Genomic DNA, 25,606 nt, shown 5'->3' with positions numbered 1-25,606 from the left:
TGAAGAAGAAACAATGGTGTCTTTGGCACATAAATTAGAGATCTTGGCCACCTGTGGTCATTAGGGAACCCAGGACATGTTTCCCAAGAGTTGGAATATTAGCCCTGGTACACTACCCAAACTCTATCCTGGATATTTGTATTCTCTCCACTTTAAACTCCTCCACTTTCAATTAGAAAATTGTCTTTTCCATTCCCTTTTCTAAAATGTTGTATAGAGTTGCAGTGTGCTGTTAAACAGCTATACATCTTTCCAAAGTCGTGTGGCAGTAATTCCCCCTAGAATTCTTTGGGGAGAGGGGTCAACAAATGAGTGAACAAGAGGCATCGATCCATATAGTATATTCAAATTTTCTGAAAGCCTTTGGCAAGGTTCCTCACCAAAAGCTCTTAAGCAAAGTAAAGTGTCACGGAATAAGGGGGAAGATTTTCTCATGTACTGGTATATGGTTAAAAGATAGAAAACAAAGATTAGGAATAAATGGTCAGTTTTCTGAATGGAGAGAGATAACTATTGGTATCTGTAGGGACCAGTCCTGTTCCGGGCCATCCTTACCCATATGCAGATGTGACGGATCTAGTTTTGGGTGCGAGCGCGCAACCCCCTCTGAGGGGTCACGGCCCAGCGAGCCCGCCGTCTCGTTCTTACGGTTTCAGTATTTTGATGGGCACGAGCTCCCGACGCCCCCCCCCCCCTGGGGGGAGGGCGAAGTGGGGCCCAGCAAGCCAGGCATTCCCGGTTCCCCTCCTGGGTGTCTCAGTCTTTCCCCATGGTTCTTGGGGTGACGGTGCCTCCTGTCTCCCTCTTGCTCCCTTTTCTCCCACATTGGGTGCAGCACGGAGGAATTCAGGAGGTTAGGGGGACCCGGGCCCACCCTCTCCACTGGGTCCCAGCCCGGGGCCCTAAGGGTTTGGGTGCTGACCCTCACCCTGCTGATGGAGTCCCACCCTGTAACGCGTCAGCCCATGGGTGCCAGAAGGGCCCTGCCCTGGGCTACTTCTTAGCCACCCTTGAGTCCATGGTTTCTGGGCCCGAGCCGGTGATCCTTACCTCTTCGTTGGGGGGGGATGCAGGATTTTGCTTCACAGCTCCCCCAGGGTCCCGTCTCCACCGGGGAGGGAGGACTTGCATCCCTGGCGTCCTCCTCCTTGCCTTGGCTCCGGGGCGGCTTTTGAACCTCCCGCTGAAGGTCACGGCGTCTCCCTCGTCCCCGCCCCCAGCCTTGCCGGCGTCCCTAGATCGGGATGCAGGGGGCAAAGTTGCGTCCCAGCGCCCTCCACCGGGAGTGCGCGCGTCCAGCCTGGCCCACGGCCGGCCCTATTCCCCGAGGCCGTGGGACTCTGCTCCTCACGGTGTTCGGCAGGCGCGCCTTCCTGATGGCACGCCGGCAAGGCAGCCCCTCCCAGGCACTCTGTGTGAACACACAGCTGTGTAGGGCACCTAAAAATGTGGTGCACCACTAGGTCTTAATGTCCGCCCACCTGCCTCTTCCTGTCCCTGTTCTGTGGCTCGGCTTCCTCTGGAGAAGATCTAGTTAACCTAAAAGTGAAATAGCCAGAGTGAGACAGGCCTATTGGTAGAACACTGAACTTCAAGAAGTACTGAAGCCATTTAACAGGCATTTGCCAACCCCACGTGTATACTGTCAGTTTCTGAATGCACTGTGTTAGTCGACAGGACCTTAGTTTAAAATTTCCTTTAAAAATCATTCATTACTGTGTTGCTGAAAATTACAAAATTACATGTCTAAAAAATCATCACCTTTCCCCCTCCTCGCTGGGCTGCCATTGGGCATAGGAGCACCAGTTTAATAGCACTACAGAGGGTCCCATAAATACTAAGGATGTCCCTTGTCCTATTCAACATATTCATCAATGATCTGGAAAAAGAGATAAACAGTGAGGTGACAAAACTTGCTGATGTTACAAAACTACTCAAGAGAATTAAGTCTTAACCAAATTGCAACAAGCTTCATCACACAAAACTGGATGATTGGGCAACAAAATGGCAGATGTAATTCAATGCACAGTAATACACACTGGAAAACATAATCCCAACCATACATATAAAATGATGGAATCTAAGTTAGCCGTTACCACTCAGGAAAGAGTTCTTGGAGTCATTGTGGGTAGTTATCTGAAAATATCCACTCAATGTGCAGCATCAAAAAAGCAAACAATGTTGAGAATCAATGAAAAAGGGATAGAGAATAGAACAGAAATATCCTATTGCCTTTATATAAATCCATGGTACATCTACATCTTGAACACTGTGTGCAGATGTGGCAACCCTATCTCAAAAGAGATTATACTGGAAAAGAAAAAGATTAAAAAATAGACAACAAAAATTATTAGGGGTATGGAATGGCTGTCATAAGAAGAGAGAGAAATAAAACTGGGACTTTTCAGTTTTTCAGCTTGGAAAAGAGATGACTAAAGGGGGATATGATAGAAATCTATAAAATCATGACTGGTATAGAGAAAGTAGATAAAGAAGTGTTATTTACTTCTCATAACTCAAGAACTAGGGATCACTAAATGAAATTAGTAGGCAACAGGATTAAAACAAACAAAAGGAAGTATGTTTTCACATAGTGCACAGTCAACCTGTGGAACTCCTTGTCAGAGGATGTTGTGAAGGCCAAAACTATAACAGGGTTCAAGCAAGAACTAGATACGTTCATGGAAGATAAGTCCAACAAAGGCTATTAGCCACAGTGGCCAGGAATGATGTTTGCCTACCTCTGTTTGCCAGAAGCTGGAAATGAATGACAGGGGATGGATTACCTGTTCTATTCATTTGCTCTGGGGCAGCTGGTATTAGAAGACAGGATACTGAATTAGATGGAACCATGGTTTGACCCAGTATGGCCATTCTTATATTGTTATCTTCTGGTTAAAGCACTTTGTGATCTTTCTGTACAAACAGCGCTATATACATGTAAATTCTTCATTATGGCATTGGGAGTCACTGCATGACTTTAATGCCCTCTTAAGATACAGACTTTTTGGTATGTGCTATGCATACAGTGCCTTAATCTACTATTTAAAGGGCAAAATGGAATCCATATGGGTTATGTATTGACTATCTAGAGGAGTCTGGGGTCCTCAAAATACTACAAGAGTGGTTCTAGCATTTTGTTTAATTATCCTGGAAACAGAGTTGTGCAGGGGAGCAGTTTCCAAAGGGGAGAGTTAGGCTGGGTTTTCTCTCTTTCATTGGAATTTTTTTATGTTTTCAGTAAAAGCTAAGGTTCATATTTTCAGCAATTCATACACAGAGGTTGATGCCTCAGTTTCCAGATGCCCAACACAGGACCTGCCTTCAACTGGAGATGTAGCTGAAAGTCAGACTCTCAGTGCATCAAGAAGGGCCTTCTCTTTGAGATATCCAAAACTGATGGATTCTTGAAAACTCAGGCTTAAATATTTACTAGGAGGCTGTGCCCGCTGCTCGCTATGCTTGCCTACCCACTTCACTTGAGAGAGTCCATTGACGCTGATGCTGTGATGATGTCATTCTGTCACGTGTTGGGAATACTCTGTCGTCCAGCAGGAAAAACTTTTTTAAATATAGAGAGAGATTAAATGGGGCAAACTAGATGCTGTGTGATCCCGCAATACAAAACAGGCTCTACTTGGGAAGAACTCTTGGTAGAAGAAGTTTACTGAAGCCAGATATGCCTACACAAATAATCTGAGGAAAATGCAAGTGGGGACTTAGGAGCAGAGTGATTACATAGAGTAACTGGCTGTGGCATGAAAGAAGGTAGACAAGTCTCAACATGCTTGCTGCTATTATTGAAGCACTGTGGCAGTTTTCATTAACAGACATTCAGTACATGCTAATAATTCAGCTCAGTAGAATCTAAACTAACTAGAAACAGAGGCTAACTAGCAAATTTTGCTATAGCACTATTAAGTGTCAATTATTGTGAATTAAAACCCAATTCTGCCTCCCCTCCCTGAAGCTGATGGAAATTTTAAACATAGCTTTTAAACGGGAGTAGTCACATCTCTCTTCTTTCTGGGGTCCTAACAGTTTGACAGTCTTCCAGATCTGACAAATTGTTTCCTTGCCATTTAGGATCATCATGGGACACAAAGTTTTAGGGAGCTCACAGACAAACTTTTCATTCCCCATCCCTCCAACACACACACACACACACACACACACACACTTCCAAATCCCTCCAACACATACTCACTCACGTACACGCTTCCAAATCTATGGTATTGCTGGAGACGACGCTGAAGATTACTGTGTCTCATTGTTTGGGCTACATTACAATTGCCACATCTGTGAATAGTAGCAACATACTGTACTATAATCCCACCAAGTATCACCCTATATCCTAAGCTCTTATGCTGCAGTTGTGGGCACTTTCAGTCATTTCCCTCTCATTCCTCTTTTCTCCCTCTCACCTCCCCAACTCTGCATTTGCCCTTTGTGGATGATTAGAGTTTCCTATATTTACTTGCTTAGTTTACTTGCCATTTCTTTCTTCCAATAGACACAATCATTTGCTCATAAAACCCAAGTACTATATCCTCCTGGTGGCTTAACTGGAAAGATACATATTTCATAGAATATTAGAACTGGAAGGGACCTTGAGAGGTCATCAAGTCCAGTCCCCTGCCCTGATGGCAGGACCAAGCACTGTCTAGACCATCCCTGATTCTCAGCTCTTAAATATCTCCAGTGATGGAGATTCCACAACCCGCCTAGGCAGTTTATTCCAGTGCTTAACCACCCTGACATGTCCAACCGTAATGGCATTCAAATAGTAGATTTTTTTAACACTTTAAAATGAAATTCTAAAATAATGATTTAGTTTAATTTGACGTAGATCTGGGTGGGCAATAAAAAATATGGTGGCCCCCCAAAGTTAGTCCCTGGCAGGCTTCCATCATTATATTTACCTGTACCTCCGCAGGCATCAGGCGATCGCAGCTCTTGTTGGCCGTGGGTTGCCGTTTGTGTCCAATGGGAGCGTCGGGAAGCGGTGTGGCCCAGGACACCGCTTCCTGCCACTTCTGTTGGCCACGAATGGTGATCTGTGGCCAACAAGAGCTACAATTGCCTGATATCTGCAGCGGTGCTGGTAAATATAGGGCCCACCAGGAACTAACCCTACAGACCGGATCCAGGCCACTTCTGATGTAGAGGATAAATCCATTACATAATTTTATTCTAAATATATAAATGTGTGTGGATTCTCAGCTTTATTGCAGTCAATGTTGATGAGATTAATATCTATCTTTCTCCCACTTGTGGCACTGAGTGGCTCCTCTATTTTCAGTATTTTCACTGTGCACTCCTGCTGGCTATGATGTGCAGTATGGAAGTTCTTCTAGCAAAAGAAGAGTGGCAGGTCCCCTTGGGTGGAGTATCTCAATGGTACTCCTAACTAGCCAAAAAAGTTACAATAGGGCACTGTGAAGAGCTCCTTCTCTCCCTCAGCAGGGACGGACTGTGCTACCCCCTCGGGTTTCTGTGGGGCCTGCTATTCACAGGACTGAGGATCATACTCACAAGGCACAAAGAGTTCCAGGACACATGAAGCACCACATTGCAGCGTGGTGTCAAACCACCGCAATGCAACATCACAATGCTCGAAAGCAGCATTACTACACTGAGCCATAACACAAGGACACCAAATCCCAGCATCACAGCATTTGCGAGAGTGGAGTTTATTCCTACTGACTAGTCTAAACTGGTCCACAAGCCAACAAAAGAGAAGTGAAGGAGAGAATTAAGCCTGCATTTCCCCATATGGCAGTACAGAGTACAGCTTTGTCTCTGGCCTAGACCCATCAAGATGCTTTTAAATAATCAGTGTCTAATTCTATTGAACCGTGGTCTCATTTAAATTTAATCTAAGTCTACATTTCATGACTTTTAACAAAGGTATTTTTTCAATCACTCTTAACTAAATTGTATTGGAAAACAGTTCTTGAAGACCCATGAGTTGGTTGCATTAATAATATTTATTCTCTTGTCTAATGTACTTTCCTTCAAGTTTTGTGTTAATGTGGAAGGACAAATTACCTGAAAAACCATCTTAAAAAGGATCGTGGCGGTGACTGTGCACTCAGCTGCTATAGGAATCAGAATAAAATCAAACTCAAAATAAACTTAAATAGCTTTGTATTTGTATTTAAGTTTTTTGTAGATTTATTTTAGTTTAGTTTTGCATTCGAGTAGCCAATTGTGGAACTGAAGTTACTCCAGAGCTCGTTTCTTCTTGGTATTTCCATCAGCCAGCAACCAAGAGAAGACCAGATCTCTCATTAATTCAATTCCATTAATTGGCTCCTTGCAACATTATCATAACACAAACAAATAGAAATTGGGTTGGAAATGACAATTTTAGGTACTTCCTGGTTTTGTGTAGCATGCAAATATATAAACATAGCTTTTCTTGCTATTGGCTGGCATTTAGCACTTGCACTTTCCAGTCTCCAGTGAAAGTAAGCCGATAGCAGAGCTGATTAAGAATTTGACAAAACTTTCACAAATTTCCTGGAGGGGTTCCCCACACCACATTAGCTGCTAACACGATGGCTGGGACACTCTTTTGGCATATCAGAAACACAAGTTCCTTCCTCTCCCAGATTTGGAGCAGAGACTTGATCCTAGGTCTCCCAAATACCAGGTAAGTGCTTTAATCACATCAGGACACAGAGTCAAAGTGGAATAGCATCTACAGGAAAAACAGAGAGAGAGAAAAACTGACTCAGGGATTAGGACACTTACATGATTCTCCCACATTTCAGGTGATTGGCATTTCTGTTCTGACATGGAACAGATACAGATTGCAAAACCTCAATAATTTTCATGAAACAATTCTTGTGTTCTGGCCCACCTTCATGTAAAGCTCAGATAAAATTAGAAAGCATCAGAAAACTAACTAAACTTTTTCATGTTTCAGCATCCTGTCAGAGTTTGGGTTTGGTTGGGAATTTCAGTTAAGGTTCAGGTAAAGTCCAGATCAAATTTTATTTAATCCACTCTCATTTTCCACAGGGGTAGAGAGGTATTTTTTTTTTAAATAATCCATGGCCTGATCCTGCTACCTATAAAACCAAATGGAGCATAGCCATGAACATCAAAAGAAGTAGGCTGAAGTCCTTGATGTCCAAAGTATAACATTTATTTTCTTGGCAGATGATCTTTACCCTTCACTGGTATTTAATTTTAACTGAAGATCTGAATTGTTCCCTTGTTTTGTTTTGGGGTTGTTGTTTTTTTGGGGGGATTTTCAGACTCTTACTCTCAACCTGCTTGTTATAAATTCATCATCATGTTATTTCCCCATCATAATCTAGTGGCACTAGATCCCTGCCTTTGGGCAACTATGCCTTTGGGCAACGTCAGGTTTTTTTTCTGAGTTATTGATTAGAATCTGTTAACAACAATTCATCAGCTTTAGAGAGAAACAAAATGTACAGCAGCTGAAATCTTGCTATGTGTATTATTGCTGCAGAAGGATCAGAGAGGGATAGCTTGGCAGCCACACCTTCACTTCCTGAAAAAGCCAGATAACCAGACTGACCGACAGATTCGTCCCGGCTATTCGGCCAAGCGGTACCTCTTCAGACTCTTTCAGACCTGGGATCCTAGCATTAGATACAGGCTCCAGTGTGCAGGTCAGTAACCTAATGTTAAGCAGGGTTAGTGCAAATATTTCTGAGCTATCATTTGGGGGACAGAATGCATTCAATTCACTGTGTGTTACCAGTGTAATTAAAAGACCAAGCCATTTCTTGCTGATAAGTAGAAGGAATAGACTACATTTCTAGGTGCCTAATCCAATTTCCTTGAAAATCAATGAGAAGAAATGTTTGTTTCAACAAGAGTTGCATCAGACTCCCTTGTTATGTTAATGTTTATGAATATTAGAATCTGATATGCTCATTATATACAAGTGAGATGTAACATGGAAATGATCCCTGTTCTGTATTTACTGATATGCGTTTTCCTCTCTAATGCTCTCCTAATCTATCAAAATGGAGGTGAGTCCAGGGTGCAAAATTTGTATCCTGAGTCCTATCTGAAACTCCTCCCAAATTTAGAAGTGTGGTTGGCTTAGTTCACACTGGTAGCAGAGGACAATCACAAAGTTTAGAGCTGCATTCAAATATCACCATACATCAGGGGAGTTCAGATCTGAAGTGTTCATTTGAACCAATTTATAACCATCTGCATTTTCCACAGAAGATAGCTTATTCAGGCTCTATATGTATTTTTAATTCTTAAAATCTGTACACATTTGAATAACCTACAATTTACAGGCAATTTGTAGTTTACAGCCTGAGCCAATATACTATACTAGAAACAGTATCCTGTCAATATCGGAAAATTGTTTGGAAAAATGAAATAAAAACATGGCCTTCTTTAACAAAACTGAAAATGTTCATGAACAACATTCATTTTTTCAAACTTTATTTTTCAGCAATATTAAACATTATTTAATATTTTATTTTTCAGCAATATTAAACTTTATTTTTCAGCAAGATTAAACATTTAATCTTTTCCAGTTTTTGTTTTATTGTTTTTTCCCCTCTTCTTCAAAAAGAACAAACTGAAAACAAAAAATTAGAATTTCACAACCGAAATTTTTGAACAGGCAGAAACTCATCCTTTTCAAAACCTCCAGAAGAATGGCTTTGTTTGTTTACTATTTCTCCTTCCTCCATTTTTCAGTCAGTCTAGTCAATACATGTAACATTCTCTCCTATCTTATCCCAAGTGACGTATCTTTGCTTGCAATATATACTTTCCAGGATACATCAGGGACCCTTTATTGCTTCAGGAGAATTCCCTATACACACCAAATCACAGACTAGGACAACAGGACCTGTCAACTGTACCCAAAAAATATCACCTTCTGCCTGTGATCCCATCTTTCTGGGATGAGTCAAATCAACAGAGTCATCTAGGTACAGTAGCAAGTACATTTCTAATATAAAAAAATCCAGTCTGTGTAAGATTTATGTGTTTATGCCTCTAGGCAGATGATGTGCATAATAAAGTCTTCTCTGAAGGAATATATTGTTGCTAAGTTATCATCTTATAAGATAGCTCTCAATAAGAAAAAAATCATAGAATAGGCATAGTTAAAAAAATGAGTAAGGGAATGTTTGGGATTAGAACCAAAACCTATTGCATCCTGAATAAGATCTCCAGGTAAGATAAAAGAATGAGTAAGCCGTGCAGATAAGGGCAAGGAACAAGGACCTGCATGTACAACCCTCTGTTGCAGTTAAAAGGAGTTGTGCATTAATGATTTACTTCCTTATGTTTCTGCTCAGTGTCATTATTTCTGCACCACTATCCACAAACTCTGCAAACACAAGAACCCAGCATTTCTCTACATACCACTTTCTTCGTTTTCCATGGGAAGTAGAAAAGCACTGTAATACGGAGCTGGCTGTCATAATACCACCCCCAGGTTATCTGTGGTGGTGATGACACTACTCTGAGACAGGTCCCAGTGCCTCCAAAATTCAGTTAGCTCTGAGCTCAAGAGGCACCATGTGCCCTCAGCTCCCATGGCAGATAGTGGGGGCTCAGCACGGCATGGGTGGTGCTCAGAACATTTAAAGAGCAACCTTGTGCTCTGCCTGCTCATGAACTGACCCAGCCAGACCCTGGTTTGTGCACAATGGGCACCCTCAACCAATGTTCCCTCTAACTTTTTCCATCCGTGTGCATAATAAATTTTGTTATGTGCGCTGCGGTATGTGCAGAGGAGCACCCCCAGGGGAAGCACATGCTGTTGGCTGTGGGCGCTCTGCTAGTCAGCTAAGTGGCATTTGAATTTTTGCTGGGTGGTCGCCCAAGTGCTCAGTTTATGGGGAACGTGGCCCTCAGCTCTGGAGCCATGAATGACAGTTCCACAAATGCAAACATCTCTGTTGTAAGAGACGGACTTTTGAAGTTATTATTCCAAAGGGTGCGTTCACTGGCCACGCCAAGAGAGGAGAGCTGCATTTATCCACAGCAACATCATGAGCAGCAGCAGAGCCAGCCTACCCACAAACGTCACCTCTGGGAACTGGACTGCAAAGTCCTTTTAGGTGACAGAACACCCCTCAGACAGTAAGGACTGGCCTGGATTCAAACCCATGACCTAGGTGAAGAGCTCGGTATCCCATTACCAAACTTCTTAGCTCCCCGTTAGCGTATGGAAGGGACTCACTGCTGCCTCTGTTACTGCTGCACCAGTACTCTTGTTCATACATCTGTTTCCAAGTGGTGTCCACAGCCAGAAACATCTTCTCTCATATGCACCTGGGAAGGCCGCTGTACTCTGACAATTTCTCCGAGGCTTGGACCTTGCCTCAGTCACTCACTGCCTTTGCAATAATCCCATCTGGAGGACACAGTGGGTCTATTTAGACTGTAGCTGGGGGCAAGGGTAGACAGGTTCACAATAGCAGTGTTTGAGCTAGCACACCAAAAATAGCCACCGGGACATGACAGCACCAGCAGAGGCTCGGGGGAAGGCACCCAAACTAGACTCAAGAGGGTCAAGCAGGTCTGAGCTCAGGTGACTAGCCCACGTCCATGCTGGTGCAGCAACATCTGCCTTGCTCTTTGGGGCGTGCAACCCCACTTTCTTGAAGACAGTATTAATTCTGAGACGCGCTGTGATTCACCTGCTAGCAGGTGCATGGTACTGCAGGCAAGCAGCTTTCTCCCCTTTTTGTGCTCTGCAGAAAGATCACTCACAACTGCTGTCCCTGAGGCTGGGGGGCTGTGGCCCGACACTCCGCCAGATCATCCCATTCCTGAAAGATGGTTCAACACATGTCCCAGGTCATTCTGGAAACCAGCTTGTCCCTGCAGCCTGGCTCTCCTGCTGGGCTGGGACAAGCCTCAATGGCTAAATGCCACCATTTGGCCCTAAACAGGTTAGAACCTCTGGGAAGTGTGTAGGTCACTTTGTGATCCAGTCCTGGCCCCCTTGTCTTGCAGGCCACCGTTACTCATTGGAGGCTGGGACTGGAGAGAACCTGGCGGAAGGGGACGGAGCGGAAACACAGGGCTGGAGGAGAGCTCGAGTACCTGCTCAGGTTTCGGTGAGAAAACTGAGTCTAGGACTCAGACCACCAGCTGCAAAGGAGGCCACATGGAGCCAGAAAGCAGCATGCATAAAGGTCCCACAGGTACCATTTCTTCATGGTCTCGGTCCTCATACGGAGCAGAACCCCTCAGTTCCCCTTGGCACTGTGCTGACAGCAGGGTGGCTGTTCTTACAGCAGAATTTTGCTCATATGAGCCCTGGATTCAACATGAAGCAGATGTTGAGTTGCTAATGCACCACTGAAGGTACCATGTACTATGATGGTGAGGCTGGTGTAAGAACCTACATACAATAGAATGCTAATACAGGTTGGATCTCACTGGTCCCACACCCTCAGGATCGGACCAGTCCCGAAAGAGGGAATTTTCCCAACCATGGGAGGTCCCCTGCCACTGGCCTCCCAAGACACTGCCCCTCCTTCTGGCTCCACTTCAGCCCCATTGCCACGGGGCTCCCGGCCTGCTGCTATAGAGCTTGAGCTCTGGGGCACTGCCACCAGTCAGCTGGGGCTCTCTGAGGATGGAGCTCCCCAGCTGCTGTGGACTTGCTTCTGCCCCACCCAGCTGAGACGCCCCAGGAATGGGCTGCCCCGCTGCTGCCCTGACTGGTCAGAGCTCCCTGGTCCCAACCGTGGGGCTCCCTGCTGCTTGACTCCCTATCGGTGCTGGGACTCTCTGGTCCAGCAATATCCTTGGTTCTGCTGGACCACAGATGTTGCCAGACCAGAGAGTCCCATAGGGTATGTCTACACTACAGCGCTAATTCGAACTAACTTAGTTAGAATTAGTTAATTCGAACTAAGCTAATTAGAACTAGCGCAGCTAGACTTAAAAACTAGTTCGAATTAGCGTTTTGTTAATTCGAACTAGCATGTCCACACAGAGTGGACCCTGAACAGAGGTTAAGGATGGCCGGAAGCAGTGCCGGCAGGGCATCAGATGAGGACTTAGAGCGTGGAGCTGCTGGCTCAGGCTAGCTGAGGGCTGTGCTTAAAGGGACCCGACCCCTACCCTGGACAGACAGTTCTCAGGGGTTCCCCGCTTGCAAAGCAGTCCTGGTTTGGAGTGCCCTGAGTTCCCACACGCGGAACATCACAGCACTCGACCATCAGCCCGGCTGCACTTGCCACAGGCTGCTGTCCAGGGGGAGGAGACAATCGGGGGGCTGCAGAAGAACTTCCACCCCGAGAAACCCGCAGAGCCAGCCCAGTCCTCCCCATCGGGGGCGCGTACCCCATTCCTCCCTCACCTCCTTCCACTTACCCTTCCCTAACCCCCCTTCCTGATGTACAAAATAAAGAAAACATGTGTTCAAAAATAGAATCTCTCTTTATTGAACAAAACTGGGGGAGACTGGGAAAAAGAGGTGGGAGAGGGGAAGAGAGTGGGTGGGAGAGGGGAGGGCAACTAAAATAATCAGGGGTTTGGAACAGGTCCCATATGAAGAGAGGCTAAAGAGACTGGGACTTTTCAGCTTAGAGAAGAGGAGATGGAGGGGGTTTTGTTAGAGGTCTATAAAAGCAAGAGTGTTGTGTAGAGGGTGCATAAAGAAAAGTTCTCCATTAGTTCCCATAATAGAAGGACTAGAGGACACCAAAGGAAAGGAATGGGTAGCAGGCTTCAAACTAGTAACAGAAAGTTCTTCTTCACAAAGCAAAGAGTCAACCTGTGGAACTCCTTGCTGCAGGAGGCTGTGAAGGATAGAACTAGAACAGAGTCTAAAGAGAAGTTAGATCAAGTCATGGAGGTTGGGTACATGGAGTGGTATTAGCCAGGGGGTAGAAATGGTGTCCCTGCCCAAAGTTTGTGGAAGGCTGGAGATGGATGGCACGAGACAAATGGCTTGGTCACTGTCTTTGGTCCATCCCCTCCAGGGTACCTAGAGTTGGCTGCTGTTGGCAGACAGGCTACTGGACTAGATGGACCTTTGGTCTGACCCAGTACGGCCATTCTAAGCTCAGGGCTGAGGGTCGGGGGTCTCAGTGGACCACCTTGATTTTCATGCACACCTGCTCCTGGGTGGCCAGGCTGGCAGCTATTCTGCCCTAGACGGCCACTTTCCTGTGCCTAGTGTGGAGTTTGTGGACGAGGTCCACGATGTCTGCACTAGAACAGGCGGGTGCCCGCCTCTTGCGGTCCTGGCCAGGCTCCCGAGAGCTGCCAGCCTGGTCCCGGGAAGAGGCGGAGGGCTGGGGGGCATTGGGTGGCTGGCTCATGGCGTGCCAGGTGCAGGGTCTGCTGGCTGGGTGCTGGCAGGCTTGCACCTGGCACGGGCACCGTAGCCAGCTCGTGCCCCTTTAAGGGCTCCGGGGCCGGGAGGGGGACAGAAGAGTTTCCCTGGTGGTGCCCAGAGTGGCCACCAGGGAAAGCTGGGAAGGGCTAGCCTCCCACTGGTTCGAATTAAGGGGCTACACAGCCCTTAATTCGAACTAGTAAGTTCGAACTAGGCTTAGTCCTCGTGCAATGAGGTTTACCTAGTTCGAACTAAGCGCTCCGCTAGTTCGAATTAAGTTCGAACTAGCGGAGCGCTAGTGTAGCGCCTATGAAAGTTAATTCAAACTAACGTCCATTAGTTCGAATTAACTTTGTAGTGTAGACATACCCATATTTAGGAGGTTCAACCTATAATACCTAACTCTTCTATAACGCTTTTAGTGAGCAGCAGCTATTAAAAGACTTTACAAAGAAGGGCAGTATCAATTGCTCCCAAGCATGCCTTGGCAGCACTGAATACTGTACTGCTATAAAGAACTGAAGTGAATCTGTGAGACCCTTCACATTTCAGCTTTTCCTCAGCGCCGTATCTTTCTAAACAATGCCTGATTGCACAATTGCCAAATAGAGAGTAAAAGATAAAGTTACATACAAATCAGGTGCTACCACACAAACTGTAATAAAACTTCAGAGAGACAGTAGAAGAGAAATACCCAGAACCAGTATACCCATTAGAAGTTCTTAATCTTTTGGAGCCTATGTCTTGCACCACTCAGGTCAGCGAGAGTTTTGATTTCTATGCAAGAAAACACAGCCCTTTAGATTTTGTGGCATACAAAAACATAATGCATGCAATAAAAAAGAAATGTTTGTGTATTTAAGCGGTTCTGACCCCACATAGACTGAAACCTATGACGACTATGTAGAGACAGACTGAGCATTATAAGTCAGGCTGAAATAGTATTCATAAATGAGGGCTTGTAAAACATGGGTGGTCGAAAATTTTCTATTCAAAAATTAGTTTTGACTAAATAAAATTCTGTGGAAAAAACAAGTCCACTTTCTAAAGAAAGGGTTGAGTTTTGTATCAAAACTGAAGACATTTTTTCAGTTTTCTGAAAAAAAGTTTAAATTATCTGCAGAAAGTTGTCAAAAATTATTTCTTCCACCCCAATTTTGACTGAAGATAGCCAGGGAAAACCATCTTCTGTTCAACTCTATTGTAAAGTCGGTCGTTCTTCTGTCTCCCAGGCCAGAGAGGTGGAAGATCACCAAGATGTGATCAGGGAAAAGCCATGTCAGACAGAGAGTCAAGAGCACCGTGAAAAGCTGAACGAAACCATCAAGAGCTCTGTTGGGAATGCAACTATTGATATTTCTCAGCTTTTGAGTGTGCAATCCCGTATAACTTTTTATGGAGGCTATTTCTCCGGAAGAAAAAAGCTCTACAACAGTAAGAAATACATCTCCTGATCTTTATTTCTTGTCATGGTTGTGTTTGTAATTAAGTTAATGGACTCCTGAAGAACGCAGAGTCCAGTAAATTTTATGGGCACTATTACAACAGACACCTCTGGATTAGGGCACAACCAGGAACGCTAACATTATATTTTAATGACTATGGTTATGTGTTGCAGTGCTCACTGGGAAGAAGGCAAATGGTGCAGTGCAACAATTTCAAGAGTTGTACTAGTAAACTTTCCTTCTCCTCATTACCAGGGGTTCATGGATTGCTTCCTGCATCTTCCTCCCCTCGACACATTCAGTGACAGAGTAAATACCGCCTCTTATCTGATGCCACTAAAACATGATTTAATTTCTTCCTCTTTTTAATTCCTCTCCATTTCCACCCCACAGTTAAACGAGGACATCTAAATAACCAGGATGGCAAAAAAGGACATCTTATTGAAACAGGGTTTTTTCCTCCTATTCAGTCTGCCATGAACTCAGAGCAAAGTGTGATCAGGGAGGAACACAGAAAGGTCAGATTTTTAACACAGATTGCAATTGTTGGAATAATTTTTTAAAAATGTTGTAAGACACCTCAAACATTTTAAATAGAGAGGCAGGATAAAAATATTTTAAATCAATAAAATAAATAATAAATAAAGTAAGAAGTGTTCTCATCGCTGGGGTCATATCATGAATGTAGATAAATTTGGGCCCATACAAATGCCATATTAGATCAGACCAGTGGCCCATCTAATCCAGTATCCTATCTCATACAGGGCCAGGATAAGATGCTTCAGAGGTGCAAGAAACCCAGTAATGGATAGTTAGTGGGTAGCCTGACCCTGTAGAAAATTCCTTCTTGAACACCAATAGTTAGAGGTTGGTTTCATCGATTTGAATATATACAAAATGGTGGAAATGAAGCTATAATGGATGGACGATAAAACAAAATGCTGGAGATGCCAAATACAGGCATGTTTATGAGGTCAGCCTTGAGACTACTCTATAATATGGGAATAAAGGCATTTGATGTGTGAAAGTAGCAAGTGATGCTACAAAAGACACTGAGGATGTGAGAGAACAATACTTTAGGCCACATCTGTGCTACAAAAACAAGCATGGTTGTTCCTTGCCATGGTTACAACATTGTAACAGAATATTTGTCTAGGGTTAAAGTTTTTGTTACCACTTGATCAGGTACCGGCCATAATGCACATTTTAATCACCGCTGCAACAGGGGACCACAACGTGGAAACCAGGCCTTGTGCTACACTGATATTTATAGTGTAGTCAGACTCAAAATGGAGCAAGGGAGAGTCCAACAGGTAAAGAGGATGTAGTCACTGGAAGTCTGAATGCCATATGATGGTACCCACCACAAAGCCTCAGTAGACAGGACTGTGCCTGGAGGCATAGAATGCTTCTATGCTTGTACGTGCACGTATGTACGGCTGCCCATGGGCTGGGGGTGGGGGGCAAAGAGGGCAGTTGCCCTGGTACCCAGTATTTAAAAGGCTCCAGCCACTGTGGTTATCATGGCAGCAGCAGCAGCCAGCACCCGAGCCCTTAAAAGCACCACTGGAGCCCTGTGCCATGTAGCCAGGCAGTGCTGAGGGCTGGCTGCACAAGGCCCCACCTCTTCTAACTAAGCCCCCAGCCCTTCTGAGGGGTTCCAAAGCCAAGCCCTCCCCCATTGCTCATGGCCTGCCTAAGCCTGTCGCCAGACCTGCACATGTGCATTTGGCCCTCTGCTGGGAAGATCTTGGGTACCCATATGCCTGCTGGTTCTTCAGATGCCCCAGTTGCATTTTAAAACATTATATTGCTTGACTTTAAAAAACACTAAATGTTAAGGCAAATCTGTCCCACCTTAACCACACCTGTAATCTCATACTCATAAGAACAAGGCTATGTCTACACCTGTAATCCTATACTCATACAAGGATATGTCTACACTTAAAACAGGGCAGAACTGCAGCTGCAGTGTAGATGCCTACTACTGCAGCAGGAAGGGTTCTCCCATCTCTGGAGGTGATCCACCTCCCCAGGAGGTGATAGCTAGGCCAACAGAATAATTCTTCCATTGCCCTAGCTTTGTCTGCACTAGAGATTAGGTCATCTTCACTGCCTGTCTGAGGGGTGTGGATTTTTTACACAGCTATGTAACTTTTCAGTGTAGACTAGGCCAAAGGTAAAATCTGATCCAGTCAAGAGAAAGATTCCTGTTAACGTCAGTGTGTACATATATCTGTGTTTTAGAAAAATAAGACTTTAAACAATTCAGAACTAGCAAGTTAAGCACCCTGGGCCCAATCCAGCTTCTTCCTCCACTGGGATCCAAGGCTTTGATGTGAGTGACCAAGACTGGGGCAGAACAGTCAGAAAGCCCCTATTCCACAGAAGATGCCCAGTGGAGATAGAGAATGGAAGCCTGAAACCAGCCTGGCTTTGTTGACCCAGTAGATTGTGCTTTAGAAAGGCTACAGAGCGAGAAATAAAAACATAAGTCAAAAGTCATGAAGTATTTGGGGTTTCTGACATTTTGAATTTATAACTCATAGCAGGCGCCAGAGACTTTGAAGTTTCCTTCAATCTTGGAAGAATCACCCAGCGCCCAAGTGCCCCTCCAGAAACAATTTAGATCCAGTGATCCCCCAAAGGAGCTTCTGATCCTCCCTTGGCTTATTCAGTTGCAAGCCCAGCCTGAGACCAAAGCAAAGAATCAAAGAGGTACCATCAGCTATAGATGAAAGATTCTCTGATCTCTCTACATTCAAGATATTTGTAAGTAACCCAACAATTAGACTGGGATTGCAGAAAGAGGGAACTCTCCCCTCCTGGACTGCATCACTGCCATGTTAGCTGTTGTGTTCCTGAAAATATTTAGGACAGGTTTATTTTTGAGTCTGCATTGTTTATTTCCCAGTGATGGGGCACAGCCTGTGCCTCCATACAGCATAAAAGCTGGGCAAAGATTCTGTTAATATTGGTCAAATGACAGGAAATTCAAATCAGATAAAACATCCTCAAACTCAAATGGTTGAATAAGCCAAAAAAAATTGGCATGAAAAGATTGACTGGTATTTCAATATCAGTTGAGGACAAGGAATGTTGGATATGAAATAAAGATGATTCATTACATTGAGGCACGGGGGGGAATTGGCCAGGAGCCCAAAAGCAACATCTGATTTGTCTTTGATGGAGCAGATCGCGGCCTCCTTCCTTTTGAACATAGAGGTGTGCCTCGTGTAGACTACAGGTCTCAACATGCACTGTACTATCCACATTTGAGTGGCCTGCTCCTCCAGATAGACCCTACATATTGGGACTTGTCATCTCAGAAGGCAACATCTCCATAGTAAAGATCAAGGTGGCCATCGGACGGATTGTAGAACTTCACAGATCACCTAAGGTCCTTTCACAGTTTGACAGTATGACATACTGCCAGAGGGAATCACCCTGGGGACTGTCACTGCCCAGCCAAAGGCTGGGAAAGCGAAAGACAGAGCACACTCTCAGCTTAGGGAGTAGAAAAAGAAATTGCTTCGGATAAATACACAAGTCCCCTGGCCAGACACAAGGGACAGTGCTGCTGGGTCTCAGAATAACTGTGTTCACCATTTCCCACTGAAAAGAGTCATTAGAGTGCAGGGGGAGAGAGGAACAGGTAAAATGAGAAAAGAGGACACTTGGATCCTTTGATTTCTCCATCCCAGGAAAGGGGATTCCATTTCTCTCAAAAAGCGTTGGAAGACGCTGCTGGGCCCAACTATCAAATATGCTCCTGCTAGAAACACTAAACTGGTTCACCCATCGCTGTAGCCTGGTTTCTTCCATTTCAGCACTGTGCCAACCATCTGGCTGAGAGAGCAGGTTTTGTTAGTCAGTTTGTCAATTTCTGGACACGAATAAGAGTTTAAAGATGCTGCTCATGGCTTGATTTTGCCAAGTTTGATTTCAAAACACAAGACGAACAATAGAAGACTGCATAGCTGTTCAGAAACTATTTTTCCAATAAACCTGTGAAAGGAATGAGTCACATGAGCACTGGCTAATATCTCCATTTCATGTTTCATTCCAGGCGTTCCTGGTGGCAAATCCACACCAGAGGCCGACAACCATGAGACGTTATGGGTTCCTTTACCGAATGATCTCATTTCTGTGCTAGAGGATACAACTGAGTCTCACCCAATGGCCACTGGAGAAATCCCAGAGAAATATCAAGGTAGCTTCTTCCTACCTCCAATAACCAATGGAAATTTCACTCTGGAGGGGAGGAAGACAGGAATAAGAGGGATGAATGCTGGAAAGGAGAGTCACTATAAAAGAGGTCAGTCAATAAAAATAAGAGATTCAGCTTTTGCTTCAGTTGTAGCTAGATTAACAGCATCTCTGCTATAAAATTAATTCAGCTTCTAGCTAGGTATTCACCCACTGCCACTCACCTTTGTGGCACTATTAACCCATAACATAAACAAACATATCTGATGGTCTAAAGGACTTTATTTCATATTGAATTGTGTCAGGAGATTGTGTTGCATCTACACTTTGCATTGTTAAGATACCACTCTAAAGGTATGTCTACACAGCAAAGTTATTTCGAAATAACAGCCATTATTTCAAAATAACTTTACTAGCTTCTACACAGCCAAACCGCTATTTTGAAATTAATTCAAAATAGTAGAGCACTTATTTTGAATTTGGTAAACCTCATTCCATGAGGAATAACGCCAAATTTGAAATAGCTATTTCAAAATAAGTGCTGTGTAGACACTTATTTTGAAATAGGGGGCCTCCAGCCTTCCCAGGGTGCCCTGGTAGCCCCTCCAGCCTCAACCAAGAACATTCCTCTCCCTCCCCTGTCCCTGGAGCCCTTAAAGGAATAGACTCTGGCCACAGTGCCTGTACCAGCTCCAAGCCTGCCAGCCCAGAGCCAGCAGTCACTGCCCCTGACCCAGTGGCCCCAAAACATGAGCCAGCAGCCACTGGCAGCCAGCCCTCCACCGCTCCCCAGGAGCAGTCTGCCAGCTCCCAGGAGCCTGCCAGGGATCGGAGAAGGCAGGCGCCTTCCTGGTCCAGGGTGGAGATCATGGACCTTATTCAGGTTTGGGGGGGTGCCCCCCAATGTCCGTGATCTCACTCTAAATGGAGGAACACGGCCGTCTATGGCAGGATAGCTGCCAGCCTGGCTGCCAAAGGCCACATGTGAACCCAGGAGCAGGTTTGCATGAAAATCAAGTTGGTCCAGTGAGACCCCCAACCCTGAGATTCCCCTCCCCCGTCTTCCCCTTGTATCCCCCTTCCAGCTCCCTCCTCACAGGTTTCCCCCTCCTCTCTACCCTCTCCCACCCTCTCTTCTCCCGTCTCCCGCCTCCTTTCCCCAGTCTCACCAGAGTTTCATTCCCCCCCACCCAGTTTTGTTAAATAAAGAGAGTTTGTGTTCATGAGAATGCATGTATTTTATTTGACATCAAGAGGGGGGGTTAGGGAGGGTTAAGTGGAAGGACATGAGGGAGGAATGATGCACAAACCCGCAGTAGGGCAGACCAGGGAGGCTTTGCTGTCCCTCATCGAGGTAGGCAAGCAAACAGGGAAAGCTGAGAACAGGCTGTGGGGGGGGGGAGGAGGGGCGGGCGGCGTTCCTTTAAGCACAGGCCTCAAATAGCCTCAGGCAGCAGCCACACAAAGTAACTCCTGACCTGATGCCCTGCTGGACCTGGTTCCGGCCAGCCTTAAATGTGATTCAGCGTCCACTCAGTGTGGACGCGCTATTTCAAAATAGCAAAACACTATTTTGAAATGCATTTTGTGTGTAGATGCGTTATTTCAAAATAACTTATTTCGAATTAACTTTTTTGAAATAAGATATTTCAAAATAACACTGACGTGTAGACATATCCTAAGAGATTGGTTATAACAGAATTTTGTTAATTCATAATTACCAACATCTTTTCATCCAAAGATCCCAAGAGGGTCGACAAATTTATATAATCCAGGTACAAGACGTATTAGGCTTTACTTCATTTGTTACAGAAATGCAGCTACTTCAGGTATAGAAGATATTAGTTGATTACATAATAATTCAGGAGAGAAATTAAAGAACATCTATGCCACTTGAAACTATAGGGAAATTTTAAGAAGACAGAATTCATTAATTAAACTGGAATTTAGCCTGAATATCAAAGGAAGGAAAGTGGAATCTTTAATAACAATACTTTGCCATAACCCATTACCTGTCATTTGAAAGAGGCCACTCCAACTGCGTAGCAGCCCTCTAGCATGGCTTGTTACTGATTCATAGGAAAGAATGCCCCCGCTCTCCCCCCGCCATCAACTTCCACTAACACCTTCCTGCAACAGCTAGGTTTTCTTTGGAGACCTTGAAACTCAAGCACTGGCTGCAAATAATTGTATAGAACAGAAAACACTGCTGTGTATTTAATATCTTAAAGATATCAAAGTCATCAAGGCAGTAGTTATTTTCTATAAACTATACTCATCACCAAGAACATTTCAACATTTACACATTACCCTGGGGAATCTAAGATATAGCTGTTATTTTCTATTCCAAGTACAGGGATAAATTTGTATCTCAGATAGTATTATAGAGTTACTATAGGGAAATTAGTCTTTTTTTTCCAAGTGCAACTATTGTAATTCTGGTATCAGACTCGTCACTCTAATTCTGTACCAGAGCTCATGAGTTCAGTATCAACAAAATGTTGATGGAATGTTTAATGTTTTTTCTTATTGCTCATCAGTTTTCTGCAGCACTTTGTAGAACATTCAGCACTTTACACACATTGGCAGTGAGGATGCAGATTAGTTAGATGGGGTAGCTAAGTAGGATAGACAAACAATATACCAGTGAGTCACTGATTAACTGTGGCCCTTTTGTGCATTCATTACCTCTGCCTAGATCTCTATTTTTCCCTTCCAGATATGTATTATTTTATGCAACTCTATAGTACTATTCTTTAATGTTTTTTTCAGATGGTGATTTATTCACCCAGAATGCAGTCCCAGGATTAGCTCTGCTGCCCCCTATCTACAGGAAGAAGGGTTCAAGGAACCAGAGTAGCAAGACAAATGTCAAAACTGTCAGTAGCAGCACTATCACCAGCAGCACTTCTAAGGCTCTAGGAATCACTCGCGGTGCTCTCCCCGAAGAACTGAGAGGTAACAGTCAGAATGGTGCATTGTTTGTACTGAAGCAAAATGCAGGACAATGTAGCACTTTAAAGACTAACAAGATGGTTTATTAGATGATGAGCTTTCGTGGGCCAGACCCACTTCCTCAGATCAAATAATGGAAGAAAATAGTCACAACCATATATACCAAAGGATACAAATTCTTGTTTGTACTGGGCATTCAATCTGTACTTACATTTATCTGTTTGCAAGGTGCATCCTGGAGGGGCACAAGATTTTTTTTTAAAGCCCCTGGATTTCAGGAGAAACTAACATGCTATTTTTAGTAGCAACACTCAGAATCTCAGAAACTGATTAATATTCAGTGCATGCGTGTTTCTAGAAAAGTTAGTTCCTGTTTATAAAATGCTGCTGAGAAATCATTCTAACTACATGGATTTTTGGGACCTGAGAAGGGAAAGTGGCAGTGCTTCCTTCCACCAGGAAGGAGATATCTACCCAGCGATACAAACAGACAAGAAAAGGACACCACAAGCATGTACACAGATATGCCTGCTAAACATGAAGTCAGTTATTCTCAGGAAGAAGCCATTGGTGGAACTAAGCTCCAAAGACCTACAGTAAGGAACTGTAATCCAGTTAAAGTCAATGGAATACACTAGGGAGTTATTTCATCCCTTTCTTATTAAACACGGCTCTCACAAATCCACAGTTCTGTTTCTATACCAGTCAGCCAACAGCAGAGATCAGTTAGTGTCAGCGCCTGAAGTTGCCACTTTATTGGAACGAAAAAAAGATAAGGAGTAGACACCCAAGTGTAGCTTCATTTGCAGATGGTGGGTGGGGAGTAGTGTGACATAGAGATGGAAAGAAAAATGCCACATGAAGTGCACTTTTCATGTCATAATAGGCTCAGGAGAGGCATATTCAGAAAGATAAAAACTGTAAAAAGTGCTAGTTCTGCAGAGCCCCCACCCTTCGGCGGAATGGAGTTCAGAACTCCAAACCTGACCTGATCTGAATGTCCTACTGGACAGATCCAACACCTCAGATAAAACACTCATGAACTTTGGGAATGGGTTTCAAAAGCTGTTCCTGAATGGTATGTTCCAACCCATCTCCTGTAATGGGCAGGGCTTCCTTAGCATTAGCCTTTCCCTTATTATGGCATGACAATGTGGATGTATGCATAGAGCTACTGAGAAGGATATTTTCATGCACTGAGCATCAATGGAGTATATCTCCAGATGTCCATCTTGACAGTGTGTGTTAGTAACGATGTTCATCTTTATGTTTTCCAGAGTGCTGCGACGGTACTTCACTAGGCAGCCTCATAATGGGCCCTGATGGAGAAATTGTCTGTCTGTCCCTCTTGGGGTCTGTCCAAGATGCAGATGTTCCTGCTCAGATTAGCTTCATTCCGCATGAAGGTAAGGACATATAATCCGAAGGAGTTTTCCTTCCAAGAGGAAGAAATTGCATGCATGACTCTCCACAGTTTCAGACAAACAAAATAAATAAAAATCAGCCCCAGACACAGTGTAACTTCTGCCAACTCAGCTACCACAACTAATGTTTGCAAAACAAATCCTGTGCTCTAGAATAGGTGAGATCATGGAATTGCTATTGAAAGCGATGCTGAGTTTAGAAAGGGTTTACAAAACTGCCGTGGCATTTGCCCCATAGAAACAACGTCCTTCTCTCCTTTACAGTGAACCTCAAAAGGAGGAGGAGACCAATTCATAATCTGCTCACGCACTGTGCGGTGTGCCTCAGACAGCCAGTGTGAACGAGCTTCTGACAGACACGTCATGCAATCTGCAAAATCTGACAGTGTTGTGAGCTTGTGGGAATAGAAAATGGTTTTTTTGAGCAAGGGCCATCTCACAAGAAAAGCCCAAGAGTGGATAGCGCCAAGCCGTCGGAGTTGTTTCCCCAAGAACAGCCAAGAAGTGTGCTGATGGGGTAGAGCTCTGCGGCAAGGAAGCCATTATTCATGATATGGTCACTACAATTTGCAGGGGGAGGTTTACATGACAGACTACTAAGGAAACAGCTAAATTGTATCATTAGAGAATGGCCAAGCCATTTGACCAAACCCACAACACAGCAGCCTTTGGTCTGTCACTATACTCTCTGGCTCAAAACCCAGATCTTTTTCAAAGGGGAGAGATGCTACCGCTTCCCAGTGAAGACATTATCTCTCACTGAAAGCACCACAAGCATTTTACAATCATACAAGCTGTGAAAGCAATTTAAAATTCCTTATAGGTCCTGCCCTATTGCAGCTCGGGTCCCTGCCAGCTCTTTCAATAGCTCCCTGCTGGCTTTTGCCACAGCTCAGCCAGCTCTTGCTCGAGCTGTGCACCACGGCGCACCCACTTGCTTACACCTATGATAGTACATCGCTGTAATTATGGTCCCTTTGTGCCAGTTACACTGGAGTGAAGGGGACAGCCATTAATTGGAAATTCCCCAGACATGGGATCCCTTCCCAGCTAATTCTGCATCCCTGTCACCAGAAGTCGGGGCATTCTCAGAGCACTACTGCACCCCTGCTATTCCCACCAGGGACTATAGGCAGCTGGACACAAGCTGCCCTCAGAAGCCAAAGCAGCACTTGCTTTGACTATATATAGTGACTCAAAGTGACTCAAAGCCACCTTACTCTGCCCTCTTTGCACCATATTCCCATTTGCATCTTCTACATAGTTGATTGGTAAAAGCACTTATTTGTGACTGACAGCATGCCAGAGTCAATACAGCTGCAGGCGTCTAAGCAAATGGATGCTGCTTCTCCTTGCCTAACTCACTCTGACATCTGAGAGCTGGGTTTTCATTCTCTGGCACATCACCTCGGTAACAGAGGTCCTAAAGCCAAGTTAGGCGTTCAGTTGTACCTGTTCAGCTCCAAGTGGTCACAGTCCGTGACACCAATGCAAGTCCCATTGTCTTCACTGAGTTTGGATGGATGTAACAGGTTGGAGTCTAGCAGACCATTATATTGATACAGCAAAAGGAATGGAATCCAGCCCATGTTTCATAGCGCGGCTGGATCTGTAGGGCTTCCAAGAGCAAGACTGACATATTTTGGGTCAGGAAGGAATTTCCCCTGGGTCATATTGGCATAAACCCTGAGGGGTTTTCACCTTCCACACCAGCCTAGGGGCACAGGTCACTTGATGTTCTGAACTAGAGTAACGGTAAATTTTGCATAACCTGAAGTCTTTAAATGATGGTTTTGTGGTTTAAAGTAAAAGGTTCGGAAATGTGGCTAGTCCCAGGGAGGCGCAGAAACAAGCAAACTATTACCAAATATCTTTTAAACTTTTATTAAAGGCCTTCTACATATAAATTATTATTTTATCAATTTCTTACATGCGTAGAATAGTGATAGAGATGTAGCCGTGTTAGTCTGGTGTAGCTGAAACAAAATACAGGACTATGTAGCACTTTAAAGACTAACAAGATGGTTTATTAGATGATGAGCTTTCGTGGGCCAGACCCACTTCCTCAGATTTTTTCTTCCATTATTTGATCTGAGGAAGTGGGTCTGGCCCACGAAAGCTCATCATCTAATAAACCATCTTGTTAGTCTTTAAAGTGCTACATAGTCTTACATACGTAGGCACCAAATAATTATTAGAATGACCAATAAGCAAAATGCAATACAGTAAAGAAAATTCCTCGAGGT

General features: G+C 44.4%; 2 protein-coding genes across 3 annotated transcripts in view; one reads left to right on the top strand and one right to left on the bottom strand.

Moving 5' to 3' along the window:
* Positions 1-25,606, top strand: part of KIAA2012 (KIAA2012 ortholog) — a 125,892-nt gene that overhangs the window by 22,461 nt on the left and 77,825 nt on the right. For both annotated transcript variants that reach the window (XM_075933852.2, XM_075933853.2), the window contains exons 3-11: positions 7,490-7,652; positions 8,790-8,945; positions 10,987-11,177; positions 14,560-14,761; positions 15,166-15,290; positions 17,322-17,490; positions 18,842-19,090; positions 21,754-21,939; positions 23,214-23,342. In XM_075933852.2, the coding sequence (XP_075789967.2) occupies positions 7,490-7,652; positions 8,790-8,945; positions 10,987-11,177; positions 14,560-14,761; positions 15,166-15,290; positions 17,322-17,490; positions 18,842-19,090; positions 21,754-21,939; positions 23,214-23,342 (1,570 nt within the window). The remainder of the gene's footprint in view (positions 1-7,489; positions 7,653-8,789; positions 8,946-10,986; positions 11,178-14,559; positions 14,762-15,165; positions 15,291-17,321; positions 17,491-18,841; positions 19,091-21,753; positions 21,940-23,213; positions 23,343-25,606) is intronic.
* Positions 6,574-25,606, bottom strand: part of SUMO1 (small ubiquitin like modifier 1) — a 115,994-nt gene continuing 96,961 nt past the window's right edge. Inside the window, exon 6 of the mRNA XM_089779806.1 lies at positions 6,574-6,706. Within this exon, the coding sequence (XP_089635932.1) occupies positions 6,589-6,706 (118 nt within the window). The 3' untranslated portion in view covers positions 6,574-6,588. The remainder of the gene's footprint in view (positions 6,707-25,606) is intronic.

Source organism: Pelodiscus sinensis, chromosome 7, assembly GCF_052426305.1.
Source record: "Pelodiscus sinensis isolate ZL-2025 chromosome 7, ASM5242630v1, whole genome shotgun sequence".
Taxonomy (NCBI): Eukaryota; Metazoa; Chordata; order Testudines; family Trionychidae; genus Pelodiscus; species Pelodiscus sinensis.
The sequence above is the reverse complement of the archived record's forward strand: the minus strand, read 5'-3'. Positions and strand labels throughout refer to the sequence as shown.